Below are 14,098 nucleotides of genomic sequence, written 5' to 3'. Positions count from 1 at the left end.
ACATTTTACATATTTTTTCCAAGTGTAGTCTAGTTTTTGTCCACTCAGTTTTCCTTACACATAGACTTAGTGCATTCCACTTCCTTTAATGCCGCTTGACATAGCAATTCTATCAAGTATCGCTGATAGTTATTAATTTCTGTATTACACTCACAGCAAAATGCATATGTACGTTATGTTAGATTGTGGGGTTGGACAAAAATGAATGAACTTGGACAGAGGAAATTCGTGCTTTGTCTTACCCATAAAGTACTAAAGGTTGATCATCAGTTTCGCATCTACCAATTCGTCTTAATTCGCTGAAGTACTATGTGTCAATGTCGTATATCCCACACAGCTCATAAATCTTCCGCAGAAGCTTTCTTTCGAAAACTTGTAATGCCGATTTATCAGATGTTGTCATCGTCCATGCCTCTAGGTCATATTCTTGTAATAGGACGGTAATGATGAGTGGCTTATAGAATTTGATCTGTGTTCGTTGAGAGAAGACGTCCGCGTTAATATTTAGCTGCACCGTGTGTAAGCCATTTGGACGGGGCCAGTCAGAACACCTTTAATTGTGGAGAGATTGACTTTGCTAGGAGCCAGTAGTTCGGCTGACCTCTTATGTTTACTCTCGGTCAGAGATGTCTTACAGCCACAAATTTTCAGCCTGTTAACCGCTTGCTGTGCTCATTGCTGATCCAAAAGTCCAAGGGCAGAATGCAAACAGACTTTGGATAGGTTCTCTAGTTCTAGTTCTTTCCTCGTACTATATGCTTTAGCATTTTATCGAAGAGATCGAACGACCGAATTCAAAGGCTCTGTCTGTAAGCCTGTTAGCTTCCCTAACCATCACGAATATACAACTCCGTTAGATTTACTAAATTTATAGGCATAAGTCTTTCTCTAAATTCAAACAGAGTGACTTCTGTCTAAGCTGGCTTTCAGATAGCAAAATTTCGAGCTAGTTCTCGTTTGATTTGTGTTAAGATCGCACCTTTTGTTTATAATCCAACAAAATTATTATATATTTTTTATATGAAAATTAAGATTCGCCATATAATCGGTGATTTTATAGTATCTAAACTTGCATAAATCCATACACAGTCTCATTACTCAAAATGCAACTTATAGCTGTAATTACCATTGGGATAGGTTAGAAGTTAAGTAGAAAACAAATCTGTGTCAGCAACAAAGGGCATGCATGTTGCTTATCACAAATGCATGCCAATAAACAAAGAATTCAAGAAAAAAGCTCCGCGACATGCGCCCCAACGAGTCGGCAATTAAAATATGCGCACTTTTAATAGCGCAACTTAAAAAATGCCGTTAAGCTGATTCTCATTAATTGCATACAACGATCAGTTTCAATAAAAACGCTCAAAAAGCTTCACGGAAAGCAGAAAACTCACTCACTTGACAATTAAGCGCACGCGAATGAGTGAGTGCGGCGTAATAGAGAGTGAGAGTGCGGAGATGCAAATAAAAAAATGTGTGCAAACGGCGCCGAGAAGAGCAAAGTGAAAAGGAAAAGCTAAAGCAAAGGCAAAATAAAAGCAAATGCGAAAGAAAATGCAGAAGCAAAGCAAATATAAAAGTAAAAAAAAAACTCAAATGCAAAAGCACACAAAAAATAACAACAGCGCACACACATACAAACACACGCCAAATGAATACCTGAACAAGTGAGAAATCAACACCAGCCATGTGCTTCCGCATGCAGCGCGCGACAATACAGCGACAACAACTACAATAACATCAACAACAATTTAGCGTGGCGAATAGCGCGCAAAAATAGATATCACGTATACGTGCCGCTGTACTCAAGCGAGCACATGAGAAGCGACTCACGATGCAACGAGTGCATGGGCACATTTAGAGAAGAAAAGTATGTACATTTGTGTGCAGGAACGACTTGGAAGAAATGCAAAAAGCAGTTGCAACTACTTGCTTACTAGCGGACCATACTCAAATAGCCACACAGTTATCAGCACTTTTGCCAAATAAAGCGCACAACCGTACTCAAGCTCACTCTCAAATATACCTACATGACAATCGAGCGCTACTAGCTGTCCGTCATGTGGAAGTACAAAATATGAGACGCAGATGTCTTACCTTTGGCTACAAGCTGGCTACTACCGCACAGCTCTTGCGTTTGGCTCAAACTGGTTGCGCACCACGCTACAGCACTCCGGCGCGGCGTTAAAGCTCAAACGAGCCACGAGTTGCTGTGTGATTTGCAGTGTGGAGCGAGTAAAATGTGTGAAAGAAGAAATGCAAAGCAGACAAGCTGGCTGACGGCTTGACTAACTAGCCGTGTTAGCTGCTGTCTGCATGGCTGACTGATTTGCGAGCGAAAAGCCAGGAAAGCGCAAAGCCAAAGAGCCAAACAGTCAATAGGCAGCACAGCAACAAAGCCAACGAAAGTGAAAAAAGCTGGAAAGCAAGCGCTGGTGAGCAAGCAAACGGTAGCGCGCTCTGCGCCAAAACACCAACAAACAGCACAACCAGCCAGCCATCGGCAAACCAAAATACAACAATAGCAACAGCATTACCATTACCTTTACCAACGCCGCCGCGTTGTCTTTGTCGACGCCTGTGCGCTGTGTTTGGCTTTGTTTGCGCGTCGCGTTTTCGGTGGGCTTGCGGTGCGCAAACGTGCGCTCACTCTTCATTCGTATTCCGGCGGCACCGGTTCCAGCTCCATATTGCGGAAGATCGAACGGCAGCAGCGACAGCGTGAACGCGTACGCGATATCGAACTCGAACACAAAGCCCGCAACGCGGTAATACGTTAATACTTAGTGTGTAGCCTGTAAGTGGCCGAAAGTTTGGTGACAGTGCGGGAAATTTGCTGTAAAACATCTTCACTTCTGTTTTTCCCAACCGCTTTTTGTATAGATAACGGTGACAGTTATGTTTCAATGCTTTTGATTTCATAATTTCGTGAAAGTCTTTATCTCTAAACAATGATCCTTAAGTGTGCGCTTATCAGTTGAGACCGTGCAGCGATTGCGGAAATTAAGCGCCAACTCAATTGTAGTGATTTGTAAAAAAAAAGTACGGTTATTAGCGCTAATCCCCGAGATATGCGTCGGTTAAAGTGCTACATTCGAAAAAGCAGGTGAAGTGGACGTGAGAAGTTGACATACATATATGTGAAGTATGTTGGCTTAAAATAAAAAACTAAAGATCTCTATGCCTTAGTACAAAACAAACGCTTAGAAGCAACGCTAATTCAATTGACGAAATCGACAAAACAAAGCAACATAAACAACTGTGTGTGATTAGAAAATAATATGGTGATAACTGGCGTTTGAACCCAACGCTAAAATCAGCACCCACATTAACAACAAAAACAACAGTAAAATCGAACAAAAATTAGCGCTAACAAAACAAACAATCTTGTCACGAATGCCACACAGGCCGATTAGTTTCAAAGAGACCACAAAGCAATGTAAACAAACAAAGAATAGAATTCATAGAAGCACGAAAAAACTACAAAAAAAAGAAGAAACACACAAATTGAGCGTGGCTAAGTGAAGCAAATTGTGTCGATAGGCGAAGCTAACACACGGCGCGAGATCACTAAACACCGCACCGCTACGCCTGACACCACGACGACTTGAGTGAAAACAAATAGAAAAGCGAATAACTAAAAGTTCTTTCGTCTTACTGTGCGCGGTTAGTGAAACACCTTCAAGGTCAGATTTTTTCTTAACACCAGGCGATCTCAGCTAATTGAAATGTACGCGGCGAAACACTTGCCCTAGACCAAGGTAGTGACGCAAGCAAATGCCAAGTGCAAGTTGAAGGCGGAAAGTGGCGAACAATAAGGGCTGAGATAAACTATTTTCAGCAAGTGAAATACAATTGAGTGTGACAGTAGTTGGAAAGGAAAACAAATTCAAAATAAATCAAACGAAATAAAATAAAGTAAAATAAAATAAAATAAAATAAAATAAAATAAAAGCAAATTGTTCTAAATTTAAATTAGACATGGCAAGTTGCAGTCCGAGGATCTCATTTGCATTCTAAAGCACGACTGTTGCGCGAAAAAAAAAATAAAGTCGAAAAAAATTAGAAAAAAAAAATAATACACAACAAGTGCAGTTAGAACAAAAAAAAATTTGTGAAAAAAGCTGAACAAATGCACGTTCGTGATGTGAGTGAGAAACGCCAAAAAGTTGAGAATAAATTAAAAATAAAATAATAAAATAAATAATTTGTATGCAAGAGAAAAAAACCTAAAAATAAACAGAATAAATTTAAATTAGTTATAAAAATTTTTGGACGGCACATTAACTAAATGGCATGCAAATAAAGCACAACAACAAATAAAGGAAACAAATTAATGCAAATATTTGAAAACAAAACTAAAAAACATGTGTCTGCGCAAGAAAAGTTAAATTGCTCAAATAAAGTCGAATAATAGAAAGAATAGAAAGACACAAGCTCAGGTGCACTTGGCGAAGATAAAAGCATAAAAAAATTAAAAAAAAAAATCGGAAAAAATTAAAAAAAAATACAAAAGAAATAAAACAACAAAAACTCAGCAGCACGACGCGCCAACAACAAACAATAGCTCGCAGCTAGCCAGAACAAGTGTTCGCGTGGCGCATATGCTTGTTGTTATTGTTATGCAGACTAGAATTGGCAAGCACGAAGCGGCAAGACAGACAGACAAGCGCAAGCTAAGCAAACGGCCGGGTGATGTGCAAATAAAATAAAAAGTTAATCAAGCAAAAAATTAATAAAAAATGAAAATAAATTGGATGGAAACAAAAACAGTAAATAAAGCAAAGAACTGAAAAAAGAAGAAAAAAAAACTAAAAATAAGAACAAAAATAAAGTGAAGCCGGTAGCAAGCGCGAGCATATATCATGATACACAGCAAAAATCAAAAGAAAAACAACAACAAATAACGCAAACTAAAGTAAAGAGTGAAAGAAAAAAATAAAAAAATAATAATAATAAAAAAAATTAAAATTAAAAATAAATAATAAAAAAAAATTACAACAAATAAAAAAATATAAAAAATAAGCCACAAAACAACAACAAAGTTCCAGTAACAAAAACAACCAGGCGTGCGCTGCACTTCCAACTGCGCATGCGAACAAGCTAACGCGAACTTCGCCGCTAACAGAACCTTAGCACGTGCGCACGCGCACTCCGACTCACGCCGTTGCACGCGCGCGTCGCTTTGCACATGAATGAATGAATGAATTTGCGCACTTACAAGCATTCTTAGCATGGATTATCTAACGCAAGCGCTACAAATTGGCAATGCGCATGCGCACCAAACACACAGCGCGCTACAGAGCGCCCAACAGCAGCAACAACAACAACAACAGCAACACCAACAGCAGCAGCATCAGGCGCACCTGCAGCTGCTGCAGAATGTGCAACATGCACAGCAACAGCAACAACAACAGCAGCAGCAACAACAACAACAACTGCTTGGCAATCTGCAGTCGCCGAGTCATACAGCGGCGCTGCCGCCGCTCAGCTCATTGCCACTACAAGTCGTACACAATCTGCCACATCTGTTAGCCGCGGGCGGCGGCAGTGTTGGCAGCAGTGTTGTTGGTGGCGCCAACAGTAATGTTGGACTCTCCGCCGCCGCTGTCAGCAGCCTGGGCAGCAATTTGGTGGGCACAAGTAATCTTGTCAACAGCATAGCCGCTGTGGCCGCCAATCCCGCAAGCAATGGCAATGGCAACGGCAACAACACGTCGAGCAACAACAACAGCAATACAAGCAACAGCGTACATACGAACGTGGTGAATAGCCTGAGCAGCAATGTGCATTTGCATCTGCGCAATACAATGCAAAGTGTTGCCAACACACAGCTGCAACAGACGATCAATACGCTGGGCAACAATTTGGTTGGCAGTTTGCCGCCAAGCAGTCAGCTGTTGCATCATCGCTTGCAACATTTAGCGAATGTGGCGAATGTGAATAATGCCGCGGCGGCGGTGGTCGCTGTGGCGGCAAACAACATCAACAACATGAACAACATCAGCAATGGCAACGGCATTGGCAATGGCAATGTGCTGGCGAATGTTGGCAACACCGCCAATTTGATTGCGATCAATAATGCTACTGGTGGTAATGCTGGCAACAACAACAATAATAATAATAATAATAATCCTGCGACGCCGAACAACAATTTGAGCTTGAATGGCTTGGTGGGCATTATGGGCGGCGGCGGTCAGAACGCTCAAAGCAATGGCAATGGCGGCAGCGCAAACGACGGCAATAACAACAGCAACAACGGCGCGGGTTTGACGCATAATAACGGCAATGTGTCTAATGGAGTTGGCAACAACAATAATAACACAAATGGCAATAACAATAATATCGACGATAATAGCCGCTGGACGCAATTTCAAGTGCAACAACTGTGGAAGCAACATGCCTCATATCTCAATGGTAATTACAATAACGAGTCGCTATAAGTTTTAATTTTTATAATTTTAATGGATCAATAACAAAAATTAGTGCTAAGTAGTAATTTATAATTACTAGTGGCTGCTTTTCAGTCTGAAATGTCTTCATTGACTTCTAGTGTTCCATAAGTTCATCATAGCCGTCTAGTGTTCCACAAGTTCAACTGCGAGCTATAGCTTCCAACCCAGGCAAAACCGTCTTCGTAAAGTGGGAAATCAATTTCAAATAAATATTACTTATACTCATGGCTGCTTTGCGGTGTGAAGTAACATCCAAGCATTCTAGTGTTCCACAAGTTCAATTGTGTGCTGTACCTTTGCAAATGAGAAAAAATCGTCTGTGAAATCGAAAGTGAAATAATAAATTTTGTACAATTTTTTAGCATTTTTATATTTTTCCATTTCTCACATTTTTTTTGAACATAACTTGCCGTCTGTTTTATTACTTTTCACACTCAACCGATCATACTCATGGTCGCCTCATATTTATAGCCACTCGAAGTTAGTAAAGAACTGCACGTGACAGATAGCTAATTTGCGGTTAAAAATAATTTGTTTTAAGGTTGAAAAAATATCCTAAAAATATTCATTAGTATAACAGTTATTGCCCAAAAATGGAGATTTTTCTTTCCTTATGCTTAACTACGATATGATTCTCAAATGGTTTATAAGAATGTGTTTTACTTATTTGATCACCGCTAAAATTTTTTCGTAGAAGTATTAGATAAATGTTTAAGTAATATATCTTATTTCAGCGATTTTATAGAAAAAATACGAGGTTTTGTCATAGAGTTTTGAAACTAATATCTTTTGGAATCAAAATCACAATATATTTATACTCTTTTAATAAAACCCAATTCCAGCTAGCCCCTTTTATAGTATTTCTTGGCAAATAATATGGCTCTTGGTTGTAAGTGAATGACTAAAGAGGCTGAAACTTGAATAAAATCGTTCTGAAGATTTTCTTTTGATAAGCGAGTGGCAATAGAACACTCAAAGCATAAAAAAATCGATCAGGAACTTGATTGTTGGTAAGAAGGAGTGATAAAAACCACTCAGCTTTTTCTTTGTAAGTGAGTGGCAACAAATCGCTCAAACTCACTTTAAAATCCTTCGAGAACTAAATTTTTTGGTAAGCGAGTGGCAAAAGAACATTCAATTCAGATAAAATCCACTCTGAAAGCTTGTCTCTTTGATAAGCGCGTGACAAAACAAAAAGAGGACAAAAGAAATTTATGAGATTTAAAATTATTTTGTAATTTGTTTTGTAAGCGAGTAGCAAAAGAACGCTCAACTTACATAAAAATCGTTTAACTTATTTTTTTTTTACTAGCGAACAGCTAATGAATACTAAAGTTTATGTTTTGGATAAATGAATGACACAAGAACTCTCAACTCTCATAAATATTTTTCTGAGTATTATTTGGTAAGAGAGGAGCAAAAGAACGCTCAACTCGCATAAAAATCGTTCTAGAAGTTAATTTTTGCGATAAGCGAAAGACAAGAGAACACTCAACTCACATAAAATCCCTACTGAATGTTTATCTCTTTGATAAGCGAGTGGCAAAAGAACACTCAACTCACATAAGGATGTGTACTGAATTTTTTTAAGTATTTTGACTGTGATTATTTGATTACTAGCATTTATGATTAGTCGCTTCTATAACCAAGTCGCTAAGCTTGTCAAAAAATAAAAGAGATATATTGTCAGCATATTTTCAACTCAGACATACAGTAGTATTTCTGCAACTAAATCGATTATGCCGCTTTTAAATGCCGCCAACACCTTTGGCGTTCAATGCAACAACCTAGACTTTGAAAACATGAAACTAGGAAATGACACTGAACTTTGTCGAATGTCACGACCAGTCTAAGCATATTCAATCGGTTGCACAGAACAAAGGTGAAACGTGGACAAGAATAAGCTGTGGCATAAGAAGGCAGTGACACAAAGCTGGATTAAGGCTAGCACGCGCAAAAAAACAAGCGCAGAGAACAAGCGAGGAGCACATAGCTGCACATACGAGCACATGGTTTCGTGCACGAAACACAACAGTGCCACGTGCTGCATGCGATTTTTTCGTTCAATTTTGCCAAAGCTGAGCGGCTTTGTTCTTAGATACTTCTTATTTTACGTTTTTTGTTAGTTTTTGTTGTTCCTTGGGCTAGTTTGGTTCCAGCACAAAACAGGAAACAAATGCGTTAGGTTTGCGTCGCCGGTACATCGAAAAGTCGTAACACTTGCTATGCATGTATGCAAATAAAACGCTTGTATTGATATTCAAATATATACTTAGCGACCGCAAATGCACCTGCATACATGTATTTAAATATTTTGCGGGGATTTTTGGCAAACAAAAATTTAGTTTTTGTGTCACTAAATTCAGCAAGAACAGCAGTGAGGTTGGGCTTTAGACAAATCGCTTATGATTTAGTTTAATAAAAAATAATGTCTTAAATAATCATAATTAGCATAATAATAATATAAAACATGAAAATCTTTAACTCTTTGGAGTTAAATTACGCTTCAGAAAAAGAAAAAAAACAAAAATTGTCCATACCAGAACTTGATTTTTTTCGGTTAGTTTGTATGACCGCCGTATAGTTTAATGAACCGATCTGAACAATTTTATTCGGCACTTGTATATATTGTTGGCTTCTGCTATAATTTGAGCTAAATATCGTGATGATATCGTCTACAAAAAAATGTTTTCCATACAAGAGCTTTATTTGAATCGTTTAGTTTGTATGGCAACTATATGCTATAGTGGTGCGATCTGAACGCTTTGTTCGGAGATTGTGGCGTTGCCTTGGGGAATAATTCATGCAAAATTTTGGGGAGTATAGCTCGTCGTAAATTGTTTTCCATACATGGACTTCATTTTGAGCGTTCAGCTTGTATGGTAGATATATGCTATAGCGTCTCAATATCGGCGATTCCGACAAGAAAGCACCTCCTTGCTGTGGAAATGATGTGTGCATAGTTTCAGATCGATCTCTCAAAATCTGAGTTCGTTTATATACAGATAGGCCGGCAAGGCTTAATCGACTCAGCTTGTCACGCTGATCATTTATAGCATATAGATACTTTATAGGCTCTCCTTCTGGGTGCAACAAACTTCGTAGTAAACTTAATATATTCTCTGCGGGTTTGAAAACGGAATAAAAAAAATTTATCGCATGCAATAAATTTAAAAGTACATGAAATTTGAACAATGTCTAAATTTAGGAGATAAATAAAGTTCCTATGCAATTAAAAAAAAATTAACAAAAAAAAACTAAAATATAGCATGACATTTTCTCAATAATAAAATATTTCCTAAAAAATTAAATGAAAAACACAAAAATATCGCACGCAATTTATTTAAAAAAAAAACTAGGGATTGAAAATATTTGTATACCTGCTAATAAAAAATTAATTTCAATAAAAAAATTGTAAAAAATTAATTTTTAGCAAATTATGAAAAACAAAAATCGTTAATAATTATCGCAAGTAAAATATATATTCACAAAAAGTTAATAAAATTTTATATTTAATGCCAATACATTCTCTAACGCAAACAAAAATCAATTTTTAAAATTTAAAAAAAATTATCACATGCAAGTTTTTAAAAATATCTATATATTGAGTATATTTACTTTTTTGCAATACCTTTAATAATATTGAATTGAAATAAAATTCACTTTACCATCGAATTTGCCAAATAAGTAATACCAACCGCAATTTAATCGCATGAAATACAAGAAAAATCAATAAAACTAAACTTTCTACTTAATATACCTTAATTTCAAACCCTTCAAAAGAGCAAACATAAAAAATAATTTAGCAAAATTTTACCTTTAATGACAGCATAATTACTCATTCGAGGCTAGATTTTTTGCAAAACCCTTTACCTACACTTTTACATATTCTCTACACAAATGTATATATGTATCTCACTCTCATTGCGAGCGCCACCGATACGCGCTTATCATTTGTTGTATATCACTTTAAGCGCTTACGATTTCGGCTTTCCGTGTCACGCAGCCCTTTGTACGCATTATTTCAGCGCTTCCCAGGCGCAGTGGCGCAGCAAGACAACAGCGCCAACAATTAATAAAACACAGCACACAAAAAAGCGGCGGAGAAAGAAACTGGTAAATAAAGTCAAAATTCGTGAAAGACCTTAAAACTACAAGCACTACAAGCGGAATTAAGCGACAGCTAGCAACAATCATTCGTTTTTACTTTCATTAAGCGGTGACGCGTTACGGCGCATGCGCAGCGACGGCCAGTATAGCGCAGCGCACAGCATGCTAGGAAGATACATATGTATGTATGTATATACAATTTATACGTCTGAGTGTGTATAGTTTGCTGGTTTAATCGCTGCTGCGTTGACGTGAACGCAGTCGAAGCGAGCGCAGCGCCGGCGCGCCGCTTACTTAGCAACATCATCTGAAAATTTCGAGCGTATAAAAACTTTCACTTTTTCGGCAGTTTTTTGACGAATTTTTTGTTTCAGTTTCAATTTCATTTTCGGACTCGAATTTTGCTGATTTCTTGTTTCATGCTATGTAAAATATTTATGTATGTATGTAGTGGACTGTGCGCTACCCTTCACATGTTAACGGCAGCGCGGGCATTTCAAATACAATAAAATTAATATTAAGATAAAAACTAAATTAAAAATTAAATTAAAAATATAATTAAAATTAAAAATTTAAAATTGAAATTATAATAAAAATTAAAATTAAAATTAAATCGAAATTAAATTAAATTTAAAATTTAAATTTAAATTAAAACTAAAATTAAAATTAAAGTTAAAACTAAAATTTAAATGAAAAATAAATTAAAATTAAAGTCAAAATTAAAATTAAAATCTAAATAAAAATTAAATTCAAATAAAATTAAAATTAATTTTAAAATTAAAATAAGATTAAAATTAACATTAAAGCTAAATTAAATTTAAAATTAAAATCAAAATTAAAAATAAAATCAAAATTTAAAGAAAATTTAAAATTAAATTAAAATATAGTTAAAAGCAAAATTAAAATTAGAATTAAAATCAAAAATTAAAATGAAATTAAAAGTAAAATTAAAATCAAAAACGAAATTAAAATTAATATTAAAATCAAAATTAAAATTAACTGTAAAATAAAAATTCAAATTAAGATTAAAATTAAAACTAAAACTTAAAGAAATTAAAGTTAACGTTAAATTAAAATTAAATTAAAAGTAGAAGTAGAAGTAAATTAAAATGATAGTTAAAATAATTTTTAATTTTTTTAATTAATTTTTTTTTAATTAATTAAAATAAAATTTGAAACTTCATCAGACTTATAATTATAACTACAATCCAAATTAAAATTTAAATTAAAATTATAAGTAAATTACAATTAAAAATAATACTATATTAAAACTAAAACTCACTTAGAAATTACATTCATATTCATACAAATATATACACTTACATTCATAATCACAAAAATTTCTAGGTGGAAAGTAAATCCTCAGAATTTGTGCTGCTCTATTTAACAGATTTTTTTTTTTTGCAAAATTGGTTCATATTTATTAATGTTTTTTTTTTGTTTTAATAGAAATGGAAACCATTAATATTGCGCTCCATTATCGCTTTCAATTTGAAAATCTTTTGTTCAAAAGCACTATAATGGCCAATAATCTCCATCTTATTATGAATTAAGTATGCAAAAACAGCAAAAAATTTTTTTTTTTTGAATCAAAATGAAATCAAAGCATTTTTAAATCGATTAAAAAGCAAACAATTGTCATTTGTATGCCCAACGGCGTCAGCGAACGCGTTCACCGAATTAATTGCCGATCAGCCACTCCTCATTTTGCCGAATTTGTACATTCGCCACGCTCCACTATCGCGCATTGTTTATAATAAACGCTTGTGAAAATGTCGATATACACATACATACTTACGTATATGCAAATATAAATACAAATATACCTTTATTATAAATGGCTACTTTGCAGCTTAAAACGCTTTCATTTTGGTATACACAATAATAATAATAATAGTAATAAAAACAAAAATAGAAAAAATAATAATATTATTAGTATTAAATAATTATAATTTAAATTTAAAAATATATACATATTTAATAAAAAACAATTAAATTTTATTCGACTTTAGTCACGTATACATTTTAAAAATCAATAAAATAATAATAACTTCATTAAAAAAAAATTAACAATCTCCAACAAGTCTGCTTTGATTTCGCTTTTGCAGATTAAGATCAAAAGACTTGATTGCATCCACTAAACACTAACTCATAGTCGATTCTAATTTATGTTTACGATTTTTTTTGGCGAATTTATTTTCAATGTGAGTGTCGAACTTGTTTGGGTTTCTTAAAAATTATTGCGTATGTAGAACATGTGCTTCTAGAAACTTACCCAGCAAGTGCATAAAACGTCTGAAGAGCACATACATACAAGCACACAAATAATGTATTATATATACATATATGTATATTATAAGTATATACTTATGGTAAATATAATTAAGAATATTCAATCCTTGCCAGTCAGCCAGCCAGTCTAACCCGGCTGCAAGTTCAAAAAGTAATACAATAAAATAGCGGCAGATACAGTAGCATGTGTACATATATTAGGGTAGGCCAAAAAAAGTTTAATTATTTACTTAAATAACGTGAAAATATCGTACAAAATAACCCAAAAAAATTTAGATAAACTTTCTGCTCCCAATATGATTTTTAGGCATTACCTAAAATGCAAAACAACGCATCATCAGAAAAATCGAAAATGAGTATTTTATTGCTTACGATTCACTTTATCATATTACAGATAGATTACAGATATTACATACTCAGATATAACCAGTATATAACCAATATATAACCACTTTATAACCTATTTATAACCAAAACTCAAAATTTATTTCAACATGAGTGGTTTCCAGTGCATCACTTTTCCTTCGCCGCTTAAATTATGAAAAGTGGTGTTACGTTATTTTACATTTTAGGTGACGATATATACTTAAAAAGATCTCCGCCGTGATCTTCTAGGCGTTACAAACTTCAAGGCAAACTTAATACATCGTCTTCTGCATATAAATACGGCACAAACATACATTTCTGCTCTCGATATACATATATTTAGAATTATAGCTAATGAATTATTTGCAATTAATTATTAATAAAAAAAAAAACAAATAAACCAAAAGACACGTACAACCCACTGAAGCAACGGCGGAAGGAATAAGCGCGCATTGTTTTTATTTTTGTTGTATTGCAAATTGAAACCAAGTCAAGCGGTGGAAAAAAAGAAAAGCAAGCCAAAAACGAAGAAAACATTGCATAAACAAACGCTACATACGAATAACGGCATGAGCGCACGCATTTATTTACATATAAGCAAACATATGTACACATGTTAGTGGGTAACCGCGTGGTTAACACTGCGGATGGGCTGCAGCAATAACAACAAACGCGCATTCGCGCTAAAAACGCCAACAAGCTTGTAAGGTGTCACATTCGCCCGAGCGGCGAGCGCAATTGATACGCGCCACCACGCCACTGCACGTACGGGCCTTGTCAATCGCCAAGTGCCTATTAGTGGCATATTGTGCGCGCTGTTGTTGTTGTTGTTGTTGTATGTGAGCGCGGGATAAATGGCGGGACGGCGCACAGCT

General features: G+C 35.3%; 1 protein-coding gene across 17 annotated transcripts in view; it reads left to right on the top strand.

Moving 5' to 3' along the window:
- LOC105229038 (putative uncharacterized protein DDB_G0286901) overlaps positions 1-14,098 on the top strand; it is a 61,795-nt gene that overhangs the window by 13,750 nt on the left and 33,947 nt on the right. The window contains exon 1 of one of the 17 annotated variants that reach the window (XM_049458407.1): positions 664-6,417. The exons of 11 other annotated variants lie outside the window; for them this stretch is intronic. In XM_049458407.1, the coding sequence (XP_049314364.1) occupies positions 5,235-6,417 (1,183 nt within the window). In that variant the 5' untranslated portion in view covers positions 664-5,234. Of the gene's footprint in view, positions 1-663; positions 6,418-14,098 lie in introns of those variants that run through there. 5 more of the 17 variants (XM_049458406.1, XM_011209091.4, XM_049458410.1 and 2 more) reach the window with 5 other exon arrangements.

Source organism: Bactrocera dorsalis, chromosome 5 (genome assembly GCF_023373825.1).
Source record: "Bactrocera dorsalis isolate Fly_Bdor chromosome 5, ASM2337382v1, whole genome shotgun sequence".
Classification (NCBI taxonomy): Eukaryota; Metazoa; Arthropoda; class Insecta; order Diptera; family Tephritidae; genus Bactrocera; species Bactrocera dorsalis.
This window is presented reverse-complemented; position numbering and strand designations above follow the sequence as displayed.